Genomic DNA, 19,159 nt, shown 5'->3' with positions numbered 1-19,159 from the left:
CAGACGGCGTCCCTCTCCCTCTCTGGAGGCGTGAGATGAAATCATTTTAAAGGCCATGGTCATGGTCATGTTTTGTTTGTTTGGGACATGCTTAATAAGACTGCATCATTCAACATGTCCCAAAAGGAGTAGGAAGGAGTTGAGCTTATTTAATCCTACCCCTTCTCCGTATCCATTACAGTACTGATAATTAATTCCCACCATATGTTTAACATGTTGACACTGATAGTAGTTTACATTTTGTCATTAAAAAGTTTCTTCACTTTCTCTGTTCTGAATAGGGGGAGAAAATGTGTGGCAATGGATAAATGAAATCCGCAGTGATGACCGAAAGAAAAGCAGGAAGAAAAAAGCATTGAAAAAAATAAAATAAGTGAATACGAATTTTTTTTAAAAACAGTCAAATAAAATACAACATACTGCAAATATAAAAGAAAATAAATAAAGAGATTACACATGCATGTATAGTGGAGTAAAAGGAAAAAATCTGAAAAATGTTGTATGATTGATCAATGTTGGATATAGATTAACCAATAATTTCTCATTTCTAATTATTATATATCATTTGTTAAAACTCTTCTAGTTGATAATACAGCAACGGCAACACCAGCGTTTCTTTTACATAAAATGACCACATTGTTCCTATAAAATTACCACTTTAATCACTTAAAATATTTTTTTAATTGATTAATTCTCATAAAATGACAACTTTATTCTTAGAATATTACGCCTTTACTGTTGGAAAAATGTACTGATTTAAGAGTGCAACTTTTTTGAGACTTTCTTCTTATTACAATCATATTTTATTAATATTACAACGCTGAAATTATGACTTTATTCAAGTAAAATCACAACTTTGAATAAATAAAGACGTCATTCTAATAAGATTCCAATGTCATTAATGCAAGACTACAACTTCATTTTTGTAAAATGATGACTTCTTTCCAGTAAAGTTACTGATTTTTTTTCTATCACAACCGCTACTTTTTTCCCTCTGAAAACTAAAATTGTTTTGTTGTGAAATTATACAGTTCTTATAGTGAGATCATAACGTAATCAAAAATGTAATTCTGACAAGATTAGGATTTTATTTTTGCAAGATTACAACTTTATTTTTGTAAAATTGTGACTGCAGTCAAGTTACTGATTTTTTTTCATAAAATAACAATTGTCATAATAAAATGACATTTTTTCTTAAAAAATAAGACTTTATTGTAGTAAAATTAATCTGTTTTATTGTTGTGAAATTGTGACTTAAGTATTTAGATTTTGTGCTAGTAAAACTTAAAATTTACTGTCTGAAAATTACAATTCTATTCTCGAGAAATTGTCTCTTTATTCTCGTAGCATTACGACTTTAGTCTAGTAAAATTACAATTTCTTTCTCATAGTGTCACAAGTTTGTTTTTCTTCTTTTTTAAAAGATACAAGTTTATTTCCAAAATGCTGCAGAAGGTGTCACTACGTCTAATGGCTTACCTCTTTGCCGTCCACTTGCAGCAGCAATCGAAGAGAATCCCTCAGTTGTGTGAGCTTTTTGACTTCCTCATCCTGGTCCAGCCGCACCTATGCCACGAAACCAACAGCACCACAACAAATCACCAGGCAAACATTAGCGGAAAGAGCCTGTATTGGGGACAGCATGTATAATTAATTAATTAATTAATAGACAGGTGATGCAACTGTCACACGTATGTGGATAAACAATCTTGTTTTTTTAATCCTTATGGTCCTGTTTGTGATGTCATTTCCTTAGTGTTCCTGTCCAAATAGCAACAGTTTTTGGTTTTATTGCAAGGCTTTGGGGCCACAAATCCTTCCTAGCAACAAGTGGGATGTGGCCCAGAACAAGAATTCAGTTCTATAGTTTTGCTGCCATGTAGCCTACATCAATGTATAGTGTGCCATTATTTTTCTTTTATAAGAAAAACGAAACTGAATGATTGCATCAGGGACCACATCTTGATTTGTTTCCTAAAAAATTAGGGGGAGGAGGTTTCTTAAGAGCTTTGCATCACGGTCCCCAGTAATGCAGACCAGACTGAGAAGCCGGGTGTGTCGGGCTCACAGAGAACACGCTTGTTCCTCAAATCGAATATGAAATAATGTTATGATTTCACAAGTCTGAACAAAGACGTACTCCGCCTGTGCCAAACCAGAAAAACGTGTCGCCTATAACTGTTTTTGCTCTATCCGTTCATCTATCCATCTCGCCAGGGCATGTTTGAGCAGAGCGGAACAAGTCCAAGTGGTTGTAGGGCAACGTATGAAGTACAGGGGATGCTTTCATTTTCAGTCTTTGCAAACAGGAAAAATATGTCTTCCAACAACATTTGTGGTTCCCGTGGGAGGTTGTTGTGGAAAACAAACAGTGAAATGGTTGGGTATCAGGTTCTAATACTCCATGTGATTTATGAAATGCATTTTCTGCACCGCACTGGGTGACCACTCATGTTGTTGTGTGTCAAAATGTGTATTTTCTTCCTCTCCTTATTATTATGATAGTTTTTAGCGTGCTTAAGAGCAGCATAATTGCAGGAATTGTCATGCAGTAACCCCTCAAATTTCGCGGCTCCACTCTAGCATATATTTCTCAAAACATATTAATACATAAAGGCTGTTTTGCGGTTGAATATGGCCTATTATTTGTCCAAAAATGTGCTTATTTAAGCAAATTTAAATTTTTTGCCTAAATTGAGCATTTTCAAACATAAAAATATCTAAATGAACTAAAATACAAATATAAGTCATTCAGAAGACATGTTAAAAAACGCTGACATGTAGTATTCTACACTGGTCACTAGGTGTCAGTGATCTTACACTGATCAGCCACTGCAGGAAGTACTGTACAGAAAGTGGAAGTTTCCTGCATTGAAAATTGAACCAAAGAATCAGATCTTTTTTGCGACACTTACAACACATATACAAAAATCGATAGGCAACAGCACACAGTGATACAACGGGAGAGAAAGTAACGCCGGGCACTTGTGAGGTCTGATTTTTTTCGAGGAGGCATTTTTGTGAATGTATTACTCTTTTGAACACGTATTGTTTTGAGAAGCCAAACTCTTTACTTGAGTGGCCCCACCAACCAAATCCGACCAGTACTCGGCTTACTGGACGAAGTTGATGCCATGGCTGACTTCATGCAGTGTTAAGGTAATGTAATGTAAGGTAATGTCTCAATGTTTTGTGTCATTATTTCTGCCTAGTGACCAGAATACTACATATCACTTGTATTTCAATATGTTTTGACGAATAATAGACCATAATCTACCACAAAACTGCAATTATTTATAAATTAATTACTTTCTGGAAAAATGCGATACAGTGAAGGAGCGATAATCGGACCGTGATATTGTGAGGGATTACTGTATTCTTGTAAAATTACTGCTTGTATAAGTTCTCAGTTAATTTCTTTCTTTGGTGTTTCGGCTCAGCCTGTCTTTAGTTCCAGTGATTGTGAAGACTCAACATATTCATATGAAATATCATCTTTGAAGCACGCTGCCACAGCAGCGGTGAATATAAAAACCTTCACAAAGCGACTGTTTGTTACCGTGTGAACAGAAGAAGCGAGTTTCTCCACAAAGGGAGCGAGATTCTCTGCAGCTTTCAGCCCGTCCTGAAAGAAACTGAGAGGAGGAGGACGGGGGTGGTGGGGGTGGGGGGGTTGAGTCACGCTGTCACTTCAGTCCAAACATGTCATCCAAACAACTTCACACGCTGGAACAGCTCGCACAGAAAACCCTGGTATGGTTCCAATTGGCACATGCAGTTAGTTTACCATTGCAAGAAGATGAAATGTCACTTTTTTTAATGCCAATTTCACTGTGCCCACTAAGAAATGGAAAGTACACAAGCAACACACAAAAAGGTTTAGAGTAGACTGACCTCAGCTGGGCCTGGAAGAACTTTATGAGGCTCTGGAGGAGATCAGGCCCTTGACGAACCTTCAGCTCCTGGATCTTTAAAAGGTACTGAAAATATAAGGAAACAAAAACCCAAATGGACACAGCTTCAGTAGTTATTTTGATGTACCACTTCATGAAGCAAATGCACAGGCTCCAGGTGTCCAAATTTTGTCTACTGTTGGTTGCATACATTTTTATTTTTATTTTATAAACAGGCTAAACCCAATCCAATACAGATATGTTAAGAAATATATAGACAACAAAGAGTATTATAAACATTTCAACTTGTTTCTCATTACATTCTGCCTTTTTTGCATTTTTTGCTGTTGTTTTATTGCTTAATTGTTTTTTAGAATGTGCCGCAGGCCACTAAAAATGAGCCGAAGGGCTGCAAATGGCCTCCAGGCCACACTTTGGACATCCCTGATTTATATAACGATGCAGGGTTATTCAAAAAGAATGAACCAATTTCATTACGCAATATTTCATTAAAGAAAAGCAATAGAAAACTCCAGCCAAGTCACAAGTATTCTACTCATAGTCAAGTTTTATTTCCTGTCTTACAAGTGTTCAATGTGGCCACCACCTGCAGCATGGGCAAGATCAATGCAATAAGAGAATTCCTCCCAGACGTGTTTCAGCATATCACGATCTACTGAGTTGAACACTCTTGTAATTCAATGTCTAAGGTCATCGAGGTTATTTGGCCTTTGGGGTTTTTTCTTGATGTCTGTCACCGATGATACCAAAGAGGAAAAGTGCGATGATAACCATGGAACCAGAAACCGAACTTAGTGCGACCAAGTAACGTGTCTGGCTGCTCAGTATAATACGACAATTCATTTAATATCAATCACACAGACAAATGAGTTCACCAAGTAGACGTAAACTTACACTATGTCAAACTTATTAACACCGGCAATATAAAAAAAACACCACAAAGTAATAGATAGCACCTTCTAGTTCCCTCTCTATTTCGTGTCTGTCAGGCTGTCTCCCAAGGTTGAGTAGTTTTACTTTATTTTAGGTTTATTGTCCAGCGGTTAACTTATTTTTGTGAAAATGTCACTTAAAACAATGCCTGTACACTTAATAACAGTTGTATGATGGCAACACTTGGAGCCTTGAATCACATAACTAAACATTTTTTACATTTACATAAAAATGTACCCTGTTCCTGGGAGGAAACGTTCTCCATCATTAAACTTTTAAACACTATACTGTATATATATTATAATATTTTAGTGTAGTTTATTCTTATGATCCTGCAAAAAAACATGTTATATAATATTAGTAACTGTTGTCAATAGTCAAACTTAAAAGCAAGAAAACAAATCGTGCCAAACAAATCTTGCCACTGATGAGTAGCGTTTCTTCCCGATTTGATTTTCAAACCTAGCTCTCACTTGGTTTTACCATAATGCTTCCTATAAACAGGAAGGACAAATTTTAAGTCGGGGCTAGTTTGATTTGGGTTTTTTGGGGGGTTTTTTTTAGATGATTTGATTTAATGTTCTATTTCCTCCTCCTCATCTTTTGGACCACATTTCCCACATAATAAAACAGGATATCAGCTGAATGTCCATTGTTGTGTAACAAGCCCCCGAGCTTTCAGGTGAGTCATAAAACAGATCTTTTTGAATCAATGGCTCCAACTTTTTGACAGTTTTGTAGGATGCAGCCAACTGGAACCACGCCTTGACATATTTTTCCCATTAAACTGATGCATGAGGGATCAGCCGACAGTATGTGGTCACAGTTGGAAGCCTTTAGAAGGAAGACCACCCATTTGGGCAAACTCAGGTATGTGCAAGGTGTGCATGAGTGCAGGGTTTGGACTCACCTCGCACATCTGTAGCTGAAAGCTCCTTCTCTCCCTTTCCATGTCTTCTCCTCCGTCCGATCCCTCCGTCCTAATCAGCTGCCTGTTCTTCTCCTTGCGCTCCTTCTCCAGCTTGGCTCTAAACATTTGTAGTTGCGTTAACATAACATAAAACTGACCAATACAGTAATATGTCATATGTTTAATTACATTTTTAGGTCGTACTCCTTCCAGCTTCTCTCCATCTGTTTCTTCAGCTCCTGAGCAAAACACACAAGAAAAGCACAACCTGAATTAACCGGGGAGGAAATTTTACAATACAGTAATGTCTCGTTTATCATGGTTCATTGGCTCCAGACCATGATAGGTACATTTCTGCAAAGTAGAAATTCTTATTCCTTATTTATAAATTCAATATTTACGTAATTAGAGCAAAACCTGTTTAAAACCTTCTAAATATGTGTTTTAACATTATTAGAGCCCTCTAGACATGAAATTAACCCCCTTTAAGTCACCTTTACACTTGTATTACCCAATATAGCAGACATAATAAGAACAAATTTGACATATAAGACAAAATATAGACTCACACATGTTAGAATTGAGAGAGTTCCTTGTTCCTTTTTTACTTCTGGTTTCTGTACAGTACTTCCTGTGGTGGCTATTGTCCCATCAATGTAACATTACTGACACCTAGTGAATACTGTAGAATACTACATATCACAATGCCTTTCAATGCATCTTCTGAATGCTTATATTTGTATTTTAGTTCATTTAGCCATTTTTATGCTTAATTTAGGCAGAAAAGATGTAACATTTGCTTACATATGCATATGTTTGACGAATAATAGGCCCTAAACAACCACAAAAAAACAATGATGTATTAACTAATATTTTTTGGAAAAACCTTGCTAGAGTGAGGTCGTGAAATTCAAAACGCAAAGTAGCGAGGGATTACTGTATAATTTTATATTTTGATCCCAACTGGTAAATGTTTTGAATTTAAGTAGAAAAGTCAACAACCGTAAAACGAGTTCAAACAGACTGTGTCGTTTCTTATTCTGTTCTTCTTAAGTACAGTTTTACATTAGCTGCTAGGCTAGGAAAGAAAAAGCTCTGCCATTACAGTGACTTTAGCTTCTTAGCTAAGCAACAAATGCTAGCTAAAATTGCATGAAAACTATTCATCCATCCATTTTCTATACCGCTTTATCCTCATTAGGGTCGCGGGGGCATGCTGGAGCCTATCCCAGCTGACTTCGGGCGACAGGCGGGGTACACCCTGGACTGGTCGCCAGCCAATCGCAGGGCACATATAGACAAACAACCATTCACACTCACACCTATGGACAATTTAGAGTCGCCAATTAACCTCACCTGCATGTTTTTGGTAATGTGAGAGGAAGCCGGAGAAAACCCACGCGCACACGGGGAGAACATGCAAACTCCACACAGAAATGCCCAAGGGAGAATCGAACCCAAGTCTTCCCGATCTCCAGACTGTTCCTGTGTTGGCCAACATGCTAACCACTAGACCACCGTGCGGCCCGCATGAAAACTACTCCAAGGAATTTTGGTGAGGATTCATGTCTTAATCACCACCTACAGGACTGAAGTGGAATAGTATTGATGCCATATCACACATGTTAAAGTTTGCAACTTTTGCTAACAGTAGAAAAGTCAACAAAAGAGTTCAAATGGTGTTTGTCGTCCCGATTCTGTTATTACATAGTTTTATGCTCGTTTCTTATTCTGTTTTTCTTACGTACAGTTAACGCTAGCCGTTAACCTAGGAAAGAAAAGGCTCTGCCCATTACACTGACTTTAGCACCTTGGTTTAGCAAATGTATACAGTAACGTAAGCCGCACAGTTCAGAATTTGACCGTACAGGGGGAAAAGTTAGGACAATTCCAAGGGCCCCTGGCTCACAAGGGCCCCCAAAAAGTAGGTAATCATTAACAATTACAAAGGCGGGGGTGTACAAAGTGATTTCCTTTTCATGGGGCCCAGAATTCCGGGCGCCACCCCTGTTTGACCATCAACATTTTAGGGAAAAATATGCATCTGAAGTTGCACAAAACTTCAATAAAAAAAAGGTTATAAAAAAATAATAAAATAATAAAAGGCATTATAATGACAGATCATTTCATTTTACATTACTATTTAGGATTTTCTTTTCAACTGACTTGCATCTAATTAAATAACTGTAAATATTAAGTTAAAAGAAGAAGAAAATCCCCAATCTGACGTTAGTGTTCAGCTTTACAGAGCTTTAGAGTGTCGTTCAAGTTGAGCTTTAACCACTAACTAGTGTGCAATCTGGCTAAACCGGCTTCGAGCAGCACACCGGCATTGCTGCACAGCTTTGAATCTGCTGTGTCACGACACTGCGACAGTAGCTGACACATGCATTAGCTCACCACTGCACGTCTGTCGCCATGGTGAAATACATAGTCAAACAGAAAGCAGGATATATCAGCTTGGAACAATGTTTGCTTTATTTTTCCATTCATCTGTATAAACATCTCCACTGTATTAATAATAGGCTCAGACGGGGAAATCCACAGTCAAGCAGATGTTCTGCCATCGTAAGAATGGTTGTTTTAGGACATTGAATCTATACTGTATTGGTCGATGCCCTTTTTGATGGTTTTGATTTAGAATTTATTTCTACATTATTACCTTCATGAAGGAAGTTATGTTGATATCAGTATTTTTATGTCTAACTTCCTGTCTACAATTGTTATGCTATGTGGAACAGGATATTATTCCAATGATCTTCCCATTATATTAATAAAATAACTAAGAATTTTACACTTGAATTAAAGATGAACATATTTATTTTATAATTTTGGTGCAAATCTGCTCATTGTTTGTCATAAAAAAACATCTATAAACACATTTGATTTTATATTATATAATACTCGTACCATTATTGCAAAACAATAATAATTAATAATATAATATAATTATATAATTATAATATAATTATTATGATTATGATTATAAATATCATGCGATCGGTTGGCAACCAGTCCTTAGTGTACCCCGCCTCTCGCCAAAAGTCAGCTGGGATAGGCTCCAGCATACCCCTGCGACCCAAGCAAGCAATTTATAAATTATTATTCAGCCAGTTTTTATGTAATCCCTACAAGCTGTAATGTCACACTTATTTTATATAATAGAATATTAATACCACTACTGTAAAATAATAATAAAATCATAATATAATTATAATTATTATTATTATTATCCATCCATCCATTTTCTATGCTGCTTATCCTTATTAGGGTTGTGGGGGTATGCTGGAGCCTATCCCAGCTGACTTTGGGCGAGAGGCGGGGTACACCCTGGACTGGTCTCCAGCCAATCGCAGGGCACATATAGACAAACAACCATTCACACTCACATTCATACCTATGGACAATTTAGAGTCTCCAATTAACCTAACATGCATGTTTTTGGAATGTGGGAGGAAACCGGAGTACCCAGAGAAAACCCACACATGCACGGGGAGAACATGCAAACTCCCCTATTATTATTATTATTATTATTATTATTATTATTATTATTAGGTTTTATTATTCATCAATTATCTTGAAAAATGTAAGCCCTACAACAGTGGTCAACAACCTTTTCGAGGCCGAGATTCCGGGTCTCGGCCATGAATCTGCTCAAGATCGATATGTGATGATATATGTACAGTATATATGATATATATGTTTGTATTTTGTAGAAAGGTTTTCAATGTAAAGTAAAAAGATATTCAAGGTTTTGTCTTAAAATACAAAGCTTTGTGATATTATTGGTTGTTGGTTCAACATTTCAGCTTTTTCTCATTGTGCCTTTTGCTCGATTTTTATCCTTTTTGCTGTTTTTTTAATGTTATTTTGTTTCTGCAGTGATGAGCCACTGCCACGCGCCACAGATGGCCCCTGAACCGCACTTTGGGCATCCCTACTCTTCGTCGGGGTCGGGCGTGTGGCGTCAGCTCCATGAGCAACCTACAACTGGCTTGTTGTCATGGGCGAGCTATGGTGGTTGAGGAGAGAGAGGCTGGTCAATGCGTTACAACAGCCCGCCCTTAACAAGCTGCGTCGCCACAACTCAAAGATTTTGTTGGAGGTGCATATCTATGGAGTTATATTTGTGCCTTAACGTTGAAGAGCAGATTTTGAGCCATTTAAATAACCACTGTTTTGTGTGCAGGCACATCGCTGCACTCTGTCAGTCCCTTTCTCCCTCTCGCTCAACCTCTGCACGCCTCTCGCTCAACCTTTTTGCTAGCGCTGCAATGCGAGCCGTTGTGTGTGCGCTGGTACCTCCACCCAGATTTGGGGACTGGGCTCCTGGCTGGGGCTTGCTGCCTGGAGAACAGTGAGGCGTGCAATATTTGTATGCAGGGCTGTCAAACCGCATTTTATCCAGATTGGATCCAGATTGTGTATTTGGGAGCAATGTAAATTTAACATCCCGTTGAGCATCAAATCAAGTTGTATGACAATTATAGTTGAGATTATAGTGTTGTAATCTATAGCTGCTGTTGTGCTGTAGTTGATCCAAAGTGAGAGGGTTTTTACAGGTGTCTGCCATGAACTCTTCACTCACCAGTCTACTGTCGCGCAGCTCTGATTTCAGCACATTTTCCAAGGGGAAGGCCATGATGTTGTTGAGGTTCTGCACCTGGAACGAGTCAGAGCACAGAGTAGATGACGTTTTAAACTGTGTTTGTGTGTGTGCGTTGAAGTGTAAGCTGAGTTGAGGTTCATCTGAGGTCACAACATTGCCTTTAAGAAATAATGCAGTAATAATGCACTGCACGTGCACGAGTGTTTGCAGGTCCACCACCATTATGTGTGAAAGTTTCCTTTAGCTAGCTTGTTGCCACAAGAAAAGAATGAACATGTGAACACACACACACTCCCTCGTCTTCCTTTTGCACCACAATTTGTATAAGCATTGTCTTCCCTTTTATTCCCCTGTGAGGCCATGTTTGACACACAAAAGGACTGGAGAGGGTGTGTGTGTGTGTGCGTGCGTGCGCGTGTGTGTGTGTGTGTGTGTGTTGTTGAAACACTCATGGAGGTCTGGTCTTAATTATCATCGCCACAGAAACTATCAGTGGGAGGCTTCCCTGGAGGTTTTGCAAGCTTGAGGTGCAAGCATGCAGCTGTCCTGCATCTGCACACACACACACACACACACACACACACACGTACGCACGCACACTATTCTAGAAACTCCTAATTAATATGTTTGTCATGCAGGCTATGGTGTCCTACTACCTGCAGCTCTAACACAATCACGTTATCTTAGTGATGGATTTCTTCTCAGAAATGTCAACGTAACCTCGATTGGCTTCATATTGAAGTCCTCACTTCTGTGCATGGTTTGCATTTTCTACCCTTCTCCGCTTTCCTCACCAGATTCTTGAAGAGGGCCGTGACCTCTCTGGTGAACACGGCCAGGTTGAGGAAGCCTGTGGAGACCTCATTGTTGTCCTGGCTCAGGTGGCTGTTCCCCAGGTTCTCCAGCACCTCGATGTACTGCTCCTTGGCTTCCACATGGGCTGGAGGAGAGCATGTGGGATAGATTAGTTGTTTCTCTGTAGCTCACAGTCCATCTTATACAGACTTAAAAGGTCTTTTTCCAGTATTTTTTAGTCAACCTCGAACGAATCCATCCATCTTCTATGCCGCTTATGCTCACTCGGGTCGTGGGTATGCTGGAGCTGGGATTGACTGGTCTGCAGTCAATCGCAGGGCACATATAGACATGTAGACATTCATGCTGATGGACAAATTAGAGTCGCCAATTAACCTAATATGCATGTTTTTGGAATGTGGGCGGAAACCGGAGTACCCGGAGAAAACCCACACACGCACGGGGAGAACATGCAAACTCCACACAGACATGCCCAACGGGGATTCGAACCCAGATCTTCCCCATCGCTTGACTGTGTGGCCAACATGCTAACCACTAGGCCACTGTGGGGCCCCCCCCTTATATTATTCCGAAAGGGAAAATTGTCAAAATTGTTTGTTGAAAGTTTTTCTGATGTGGAAAAACTCTACAATTATTCAACTTAAAAAACATCATATCCTGCATAAAACAATTGAAAAATAAATGAATGGGTTAGAAAGGAATATGAAAAATGAAAATGTAATGGCATAGCACATGTTGATTTGTCTTGCGTTAAAAAGGGCATTTTTGTGTAGTACCCCCTTAAGGTCCCCCCAAAGACTTTTTCAAACTGGATTTAGGTCTAGGCTGTTCCAAAAAATGTTATTTTCCTTTATTTCAAGTTTATTTGGATGTTTTCTTGTGGTCATGCTGAAAGGTCAAAATTCCTTTCCATCTTTCATGCAGACATCTGACTTGGACTTCCAGCCGAAGTAAAACCATAGTTCCAGCTCAGAAAAAACAAGCACAAGCATGATAAGGCCACCATCATTATGCAAAGACAGACCAAGAGACCAAGAGCACAGAAAAAGTCCTGTTTTGTCCAACATCTGTTGCCCGAGCAACCAATGCTGCTTTTTCTCATCTCATTCATCTGTTTTGTAGCACAATTCTCATGAAAGCATATGTTAAAAAAAAAGAAAGAAAAAAACAGCACAAAAACAATTGTGGTCACCTAAATGCAAGACAGATGTGACAATCTTGTCCGACTGTTTTGTCACAATCGGACCACAGCACATTTGTAAGGGTCTACCATGAGCCACTTAACAAAGAAAGCCTATCCTCCTAACATTTTGTTGGTCGTGTAAAAGCGATTAAAAAAAACGGTCACAGGAGCTAAACAAGTTGCTACCTGGTAGAAAAGACAACTTTAAAGTTGTGCTAAAGTTGGGAAAATTTGGGGTAAGGGAGAGGCTTTTCTATTTGAGGTTAGGAAACTATTAGATTTGGAACTGCCTGGGGGTTATAATGGTGTTTTTTTCCTAAAATAACCCAAGGCTTCCACATAAGGAGATTTATCATCACATATTTGCGGCGAAGATGCTTGGTACTAGATTCAGAAGTAAAATGCACTCATCATCCTCACTATTAGGTAAACCTAATAAGAGCGCTTCACCAAAAATTGCCGTATTGCGGTTGAAGCTTGCATACTGTGTGGTGTTTATAAGCGCAAAATATTAGGTTGCATCTGAGGATACGGATCAGGCATGTGCAACAATAGCGCCTGTAGCAGACTATACACACGATACGAGTGGCAATAAGCGAAAATAAGCCAGTAGGTTAAATAACTTCTGCTCCAATTTCCACTTCAGGATGAACAAAATGTGGAAAAACAACTTTCAAGCTTGAACCACGCAGAAAACACTTTTAGGAAGACCTAGGTGTGGGTTTAAAGAAACAAAAGCACAGAGGCCAAATGGCGGTAAGGGTTAGGTTAGGTTACTTTATTGGTACCCAAAGGTTAACTTGTTTTGCAGCCAGCATACTTAGGACATCCATTAGCATACAGGAAAAACACAGGCACACCATAAAAATACCTGCCATACCACAAATAGTATGTAAAAAAGTAACAAAAACAAGCACCACTCAATGCATGCATCTATCACATGTGCTCAAAAGGGATGAGTTTTACAGCTCATCTGTTCACACACACACACACACACACACACACACACTCGCACTCGCACTCGCACACACACCACAGCAACTTGGCACAGAAGTCATATGCTTTGAGGTTTATGGCACCAGAGAGTGTGTCTTTTTTGCACATGTGACCCAGTGAGATCAGCACACATAGTGAGTCAAACAGTGTTGACATCGGGAGTGATGAAAGCGCAAAACAATATCATAAGCGAAGGTAGGGGGGCTTTAGGATTGATGGCCTCCTCCCTATGTTCGTCAACGTTATATCTGCTCGCCTGAATTCTGGGCAGCAGATCTCTGACTCACTTCTGGGTCGAGTCGATGCCCCGAAATGGGAAGCTTACAAGAATGCTAGTGTACGTTGCCAGCTTCCTTCGAGTGGTGCATGTCCTCAAGAGGCCAACATGACACACACAATTACAAAACAATTACTCACTGACCTCCCAGCGCCCTCAATCTGAGAAAATCACGCGCCATTTGCAGGTTGGCCTCCCAATGCATGTAAACACATTCAAGCCTACTGTACTTCCTGCTGTGAAGGCTTTATCGAGCTAGCAGAGTTGTTAAACGTCAAGTTACGAGCGAACAAAGTCCAGCCTGCAGTGAGCCGGTGAACACTGAATGGCTGGTACACTTACTGATTCCGGAATTGTGGATGGCTTTGATCATCTTCTTCATCTTCTGAAGAGCAATGTGATCCATCTCCAGAGACTGTGAGAAGAAATACCAGGTAATGAGACAGGAAGGTGAATATACTTTAGAGTAGTCAGTGTACAGCAGCGTGGATCTGCTATCCACACCGCTGTTGTCTAATTAACTGGCAACACAAGTGACTAGCAAGACAACTGTGCCTTATGGTGGTTATGAGTGCTGTGGTTCATTAGGGAAATTAATTCCAACGTGTAGTGTTGCTTTATGATTCTGCTCAACCTCCCTTGGCAAATTGGGCCACATGGCAGTTTTCCAACATGATAAGCAGAAAAAACACACCGTGCAGATTGCAAGTGCCTTGCTGAGGAAGCTGAAGGTGAGGGTGACGGACTGGCCAAGGAAGGAAGGAAGGTGGAGGAGTGTAAGGTGTGTAACATCTACCAGCTCTACCAGTGATGTCACTATGGAGGAGTGGGAGACGATTTCAGTAACAGCCTGTGTAGCTCCGGTCAATTCCATGCCAAAGAGGATTAAGGCAGTGCTAGATGAGAATGGTGCGTGCGCACATAAATATTAACACCAAGGACATGTTCACTGTGAGCTGTACTCACTTGCACTGTGCTATGTTGAGTGGACAGTAAAGCTATAGTGCTACACAAGCTGTACGCTGACTACTCTAAAGTACCGTGAAGACTATGCCCATCCGTACCGGACATGATGAAGCATATCATAGTAACTGTGAAACACTATACCAATATGACCTCAAGTGGAGCCATTTCGGTGTCATTGCTCTTCTCGGAATCAGGTTCAGATACCAGCATAATTCACATATTGGAAATTTCTGATACCACCAGCGGAGATTTCCGATTCAGCTTGTTGTTGTCACGAAAAATATCAGGCAACGGAGCCACATGGGTATCAACGAATATAGCGGTCTCCACACATGCAATGCAGCCATCGTCCTGGCACATACACACAAGCCTGACACATACACACAAGCCACACAAAACAGTCGGACATCACAAACTCTTCAATATCAATACAGTACAACAACCTACAGTAGCATGCTTGCCTGTAGAGAGCAGTTTGTTACAGCCGCATATAAAATTAACAATAGTGATAATGTTGAGGATTTCTGCGTGTCCGACTGTCTGTGAAGACATGAAAGTGTGTGTGTGAGCGGTGCTGCATGTGTGGTGACAGCTATGTTCGCTAATATTCTCCCAACAACATTTGCTGATATTCTTTTGGTGTGATTGCGGCTAACAGTAACCAGTTTTGTTGAAAAAGCGATTGTTGATGAACCACTTCCACCATCTGTAGGCGCTACAATAATAATAATAATAATAATAATAATAACAATAATAATAATAATAATAAAGCAAACAGAGCTCTGGCATCATTCATTCAGGTATCCTGATCGGATTGAAAGTGTGGATTGGTGCATCCCTAAGTAAAAGTCCAACATTATGTAACTTTTGGAATTACTCTGAATGGGAAATGTTGGACTTTGGCGGTTGCACTACTCATGTGCCAGCAAAAAAGTCAGCTAAAGTTGCCCTACATCCCAAAGTCTTGCTCGTAGCGTGCATGTCGTCATCTTTTAGTATGTGGGCCCCACAGAAACTTGATACTCATAATGTAAACCATCCATTCATCCTTTTTCTGACGTTTACTCAGAGTCTAGGCATCGTTGCATTGCCTAAGGGCCCCCAAAGCTCCTGGGGGAGACTCCCAGGGGTTCCAGACGCTGCCAACCAACAACAGCAGTCTATATTTTGCTTACAAACCATGTTTCAATCTTGTTTATTGGACCTCACACAGGCTGCTCTTCCACATCACCAAGAATAGCTTTAATGAGCCAGAAATCTCGATGTAACAGAGCCTCCGTGTCATTAGGTGCGCCTTCACTTCGGCAGTTTTTGGTCAAGTTTTCGCCCGCCCTAAAACGTGGGGTCCACTAATTAAAAGGCTGAGTAGATGCTGCGAAATGTGACTCAGTGAACGGGCAAGCGTTTAAAGCCCAGATAGGAGATGGGAGTGTTCTCCTTTGGTGCATCGGCAGAAGATAAACACAGTGGCAACAAACCATGTAGTGTTTATAGTTTGGTTAAAACACATGTGGGTAGACACACACAAAGGGGGTTCTGGGTAAGACCTGGGAGAACTGTGGGCATGCAAGTGTGCAATCGCCAAATAATGGCCTGGCATGCACGCTACAGCAAAACGTTCTTACCAGATCACCACACAACACACCCCTTATTCCGCTGCATTCAGTCAGGGCAGCACATAAAGAGATTTTATCACAAACCAATATGCATTTAGTAGGCACAATGACGCACTTACAGTATTCCATATCACAGCTGCTAGAAATGACAGGAAACTGATTCTATCTTCTTGATCTATTTATAGAAATCCTGTAAATACCCACCATCATCATTTACTAAGCAGGCAGTGATTGAGGAAGAAGGGTGGAAGTTGATGTTGCCTAACTCTATCCACATGTAACCCCATAGCATGAATTAAACATGCCCCATGCTAAATATAAACATGTTTAACGACATGGAGGTTAGCGCATTTAACATATGTGCCAACCCATGTGTCCTTCCCCACTTTATAAAAAGAGCCCCCATGATATCAGATTGTCTTATATTCGTCTGCTGTGATGTTTTTTGCTGACACATCATCACTGCAGCCCAGTCCAGAAACATGTTCCAGAGTTGAGCCCACACAAGACAAAGAGGAAAGACTAACTTGTGTGCACACTTGGATTATTTTCTTTATGGCAAAGTTCACAGCAGACGCTCCCGTGTTTCTTCCTCTAAAAGAGAAGCTTCGGAAAAAACATCATTCTGGCAACAAACAAAGAACACAGGGCAAAAGACAAAAATGCCAGACTGATCCATCCATCCATCCATGTTATATTTCTATGCTGATTTAGGGCAACAAACATCCTAAACTAATCCCCTGTCAATATCAGGGCTATTGAGACCATTTGCAATTACTTTTCTACAAACATTGATGACAACTCGGCCTTCAATTAACATAACATACATGTTAAACAAAAAGACAAAGCTTTGTGTAGGTTATTAGAATGAACATTTCAGCTTTTTCTCTTTATATTTGCTGTATTTTCCCATGTTTGCTGTTTTTTTTTTGTTTTGTTTTGTTTTGTTTTTTTGTTTAATTTTATTTCCACAATATGCCTCGGGCCAATAAAAAACTAGCCACGGGCCGCAAATGTCCCCCCGACTGCACTTTAGACACCCCTGCCGTATGTTTTTTAGTGCATTTTTAACTCAACATACATATTTTCTAACATAACATACACAGTTTCAACCTAAAATATTTTTTTGTTTGTTTTTTCCCCAAAACACACGTTTTTAACCTAACATCCATGTTGTTTCACATAACATACAGGGTTTCAACCTATCATACACTTTTTTTTAACATGGCACGAATGATAATAATTAACATACCTGTTTTTAAACCTGACATACATGTTTTTTTAACCAAACAAACACATTTTTACCCTGACATACATTTTTCTTAACTTCTGTGTTTTTGTAAACACTGAAGTCAATTTAGAGTCTTTGATTAAATCAAAATGTGTTTTTGCAAAGACTGAAGGCAATTTAAAGTCTTAAATAAACATACCATGTGTGTTTTGTATACTTTGAAGCCAACATGGAGTTTCCAATTAACCCAACATGTTTTTTTAATAAATACTAAAGACAATTTAGAATCCTCAATTAAGCAGAAATACCTTTGTTTAAAGATTACAGTTGAGACTAGGGTCATCAATTATCTTAGCAATACACATTTGTAAAAATTGAAGACAACTTAAAGTCTTAAAGTAACCTAACGTGCATGTTTTTCGTAAACAGCGAAGTCAATTCAAAGCCTTCAATGGTCCTTTGTAAATGTTTGCAAACAGTGAAGTCAATGTGGAGCCTTCAGTGAACCTAACATGGCCAAACAATCGCACGTAACCTATCTGCTGGTTCACTGACTACAATCACGATGCATTTGGACATATGCTGACAATAAACACACATACACACACATACTATATAGATTGCAGTATAACCATGGCGCAAAAAGACATTGCATTGAATGGATTTCATTAAAAGGATCATATGAAGGGTAAACAAATTGGTGGACAAAACGTAATTTGTACTTTATTATCAGAAAACAATGGATTTTTGTAACTTTTAGTGTCCAATTGCTTATCAGTGGCCTACTTTTTGTACCCATGACACTTCACTTGGCTTTTACAACTTGAGAGCTTACCTTCACACTTTTTGGCCCTGAAAGAGTACACACCATTATTTTAGAGACCAGTAATCAGCCCCGTGTGGTCAAGAAAGTAGTTTGTTCCTTCATGGGCAAAACTGGAGCCCTTTCAGTGAGACATGAGAAAGTAGTCCAGTATAAAGGTGAGCATTATGTGTGCACGGAAGTCAAACAGCATGCACACGCAGGTAAACACCTCACCCACACGATCACTCACCTCCTCCACGGTGGAAACTGTTCCTCGACAGTCGCTCATTTTGGCCTGAAAGGTGGACGTCCCCGGGGAAGACAGATCCTCATTTGTCAGGACCACAAAGTCAGAAATGCTGATTCTCTCCAGCATGATTGCCTCGAAAATTTCTTTTTTTAGCTTCCAAAAACAAAAATTAGTGCGTAGAAAATAACGCAAAGTTTGTACGTAAGGGACTAATTTCCATTGGGGGAAAGAGGAAGGTGGGAAAAGTGTCCAAAATTGTCCAAAGGTGTCCGAAAGTCCTGATCGAGCTCGGACGAGAGACTGTGTGTGAGCATAGTGCACACTCTGACTCTATTGTGCACATTAGGGGGGGGGAGAACGGTTCAAATGTCGATTCCGTAGCCACCAAGGGCTGTATCGGTATCGGATCGATACTAGCGTGATGATGTCAATATCGTGCATTTCTATTCTTGTCAGAATGAATACAGGTAATGAATCCCACTTTATTTTACTTTTACATACAATTGTATGTTATAAGGAACATATGTGCTTTATTTTTTATTTTTTTATTTAAGACAAAAATGCCCAAATCATTCAACAGTGTTGTAACATTTCAAGCACAGTACAGGCCAAAAGTATCGGTATCAAAATCGTACTTTCCGTGTGTTTACCTG

The 19,159-nt window shown here is 39.6% G+C and overlaps 1 protein-coding gene across 5 annotated transcripts in view; it reads right to left on the bottom strand.

The window, feature by feature from the left end:
• asap3 (ArfGAP with SH3 domain, ankyrin repeat and PH domain 3) overlaps positions 1-18,830 on the bottom strand; it is a 35,231-nt gene extending 16,401 nt beyond the window's left edge. The window contains exons 1-10 of one of the 5 annotated variants that reach the window (XM_054795499.1): positions 18,507-18,644; positions 18,287-18,395; positions 13,981-14,053; positions 11,161-11,306; positions 10,346-10,420; positions 5,947-5,996; positions 5,758-5,875; positions 3,895-3,980; positions 3,560-3,635; positions 1,480-1,566 (exon numbers count right to left, since the gene is read on the bottom strand). In XM_054795499.1, coding sequence (XP_054651474.1) covers positions 1,480-1,566; positions 3,560-3,635; positions 3,895-3,980; positions 5,758-5,875; positions 5,947-5,996; positions 10,346-10,420; positions 11,161-11,306; positions 13,981-14,053; positions 18,287-18,322 — 747 coding nt within the window. In that variant the 5' untranslated portion in view covers positions 18,323-18,395; positions 18,507-18,644. Of the gene's footprint in view, positions 1-1,479; positions 1,567-3,559; positions 3,636-3,894; positions 3,981-5,757; positions 5,876-5,946; positions 5,997-10,345; positions 10,421-11,160; positions 11,307-13,980; positions 14,054-16,747; positions 18,256-18,286; positions 18,396-18,506 lie in introns of those variants that run through there. The other 4 variants (XM_054795503.1, XM_054795498.1, XM_054795500.1 and 1 more) reach the window with 4 other exon arrangements.
• Between the last annotated feature and the right edge of the window lie 329 nt (positions 18,831-19,159).

This window comes from Dunckerocampus dactyliophorus, chromosome 13 (genome assembly GCF_027744805.1).
Source record: "Dunckerocampus dactyliophorus isolate RoL2022-P2 chromosome 13, RoL_Ddac_1.1, whole genome shotgun sequence".
Taxonomy (NCBI): Eukaryota; Metazoa; Chordata; class Actinopteri; order Syngnathiformes; family Syngnathidae; genus Dunckerocampus; species Dunckerocampus dactyliophorus.
Note: the sequence above shows the minus strand (reverse complement) of the source record. Positions and strands in the feature narration are given on the sequence as shown.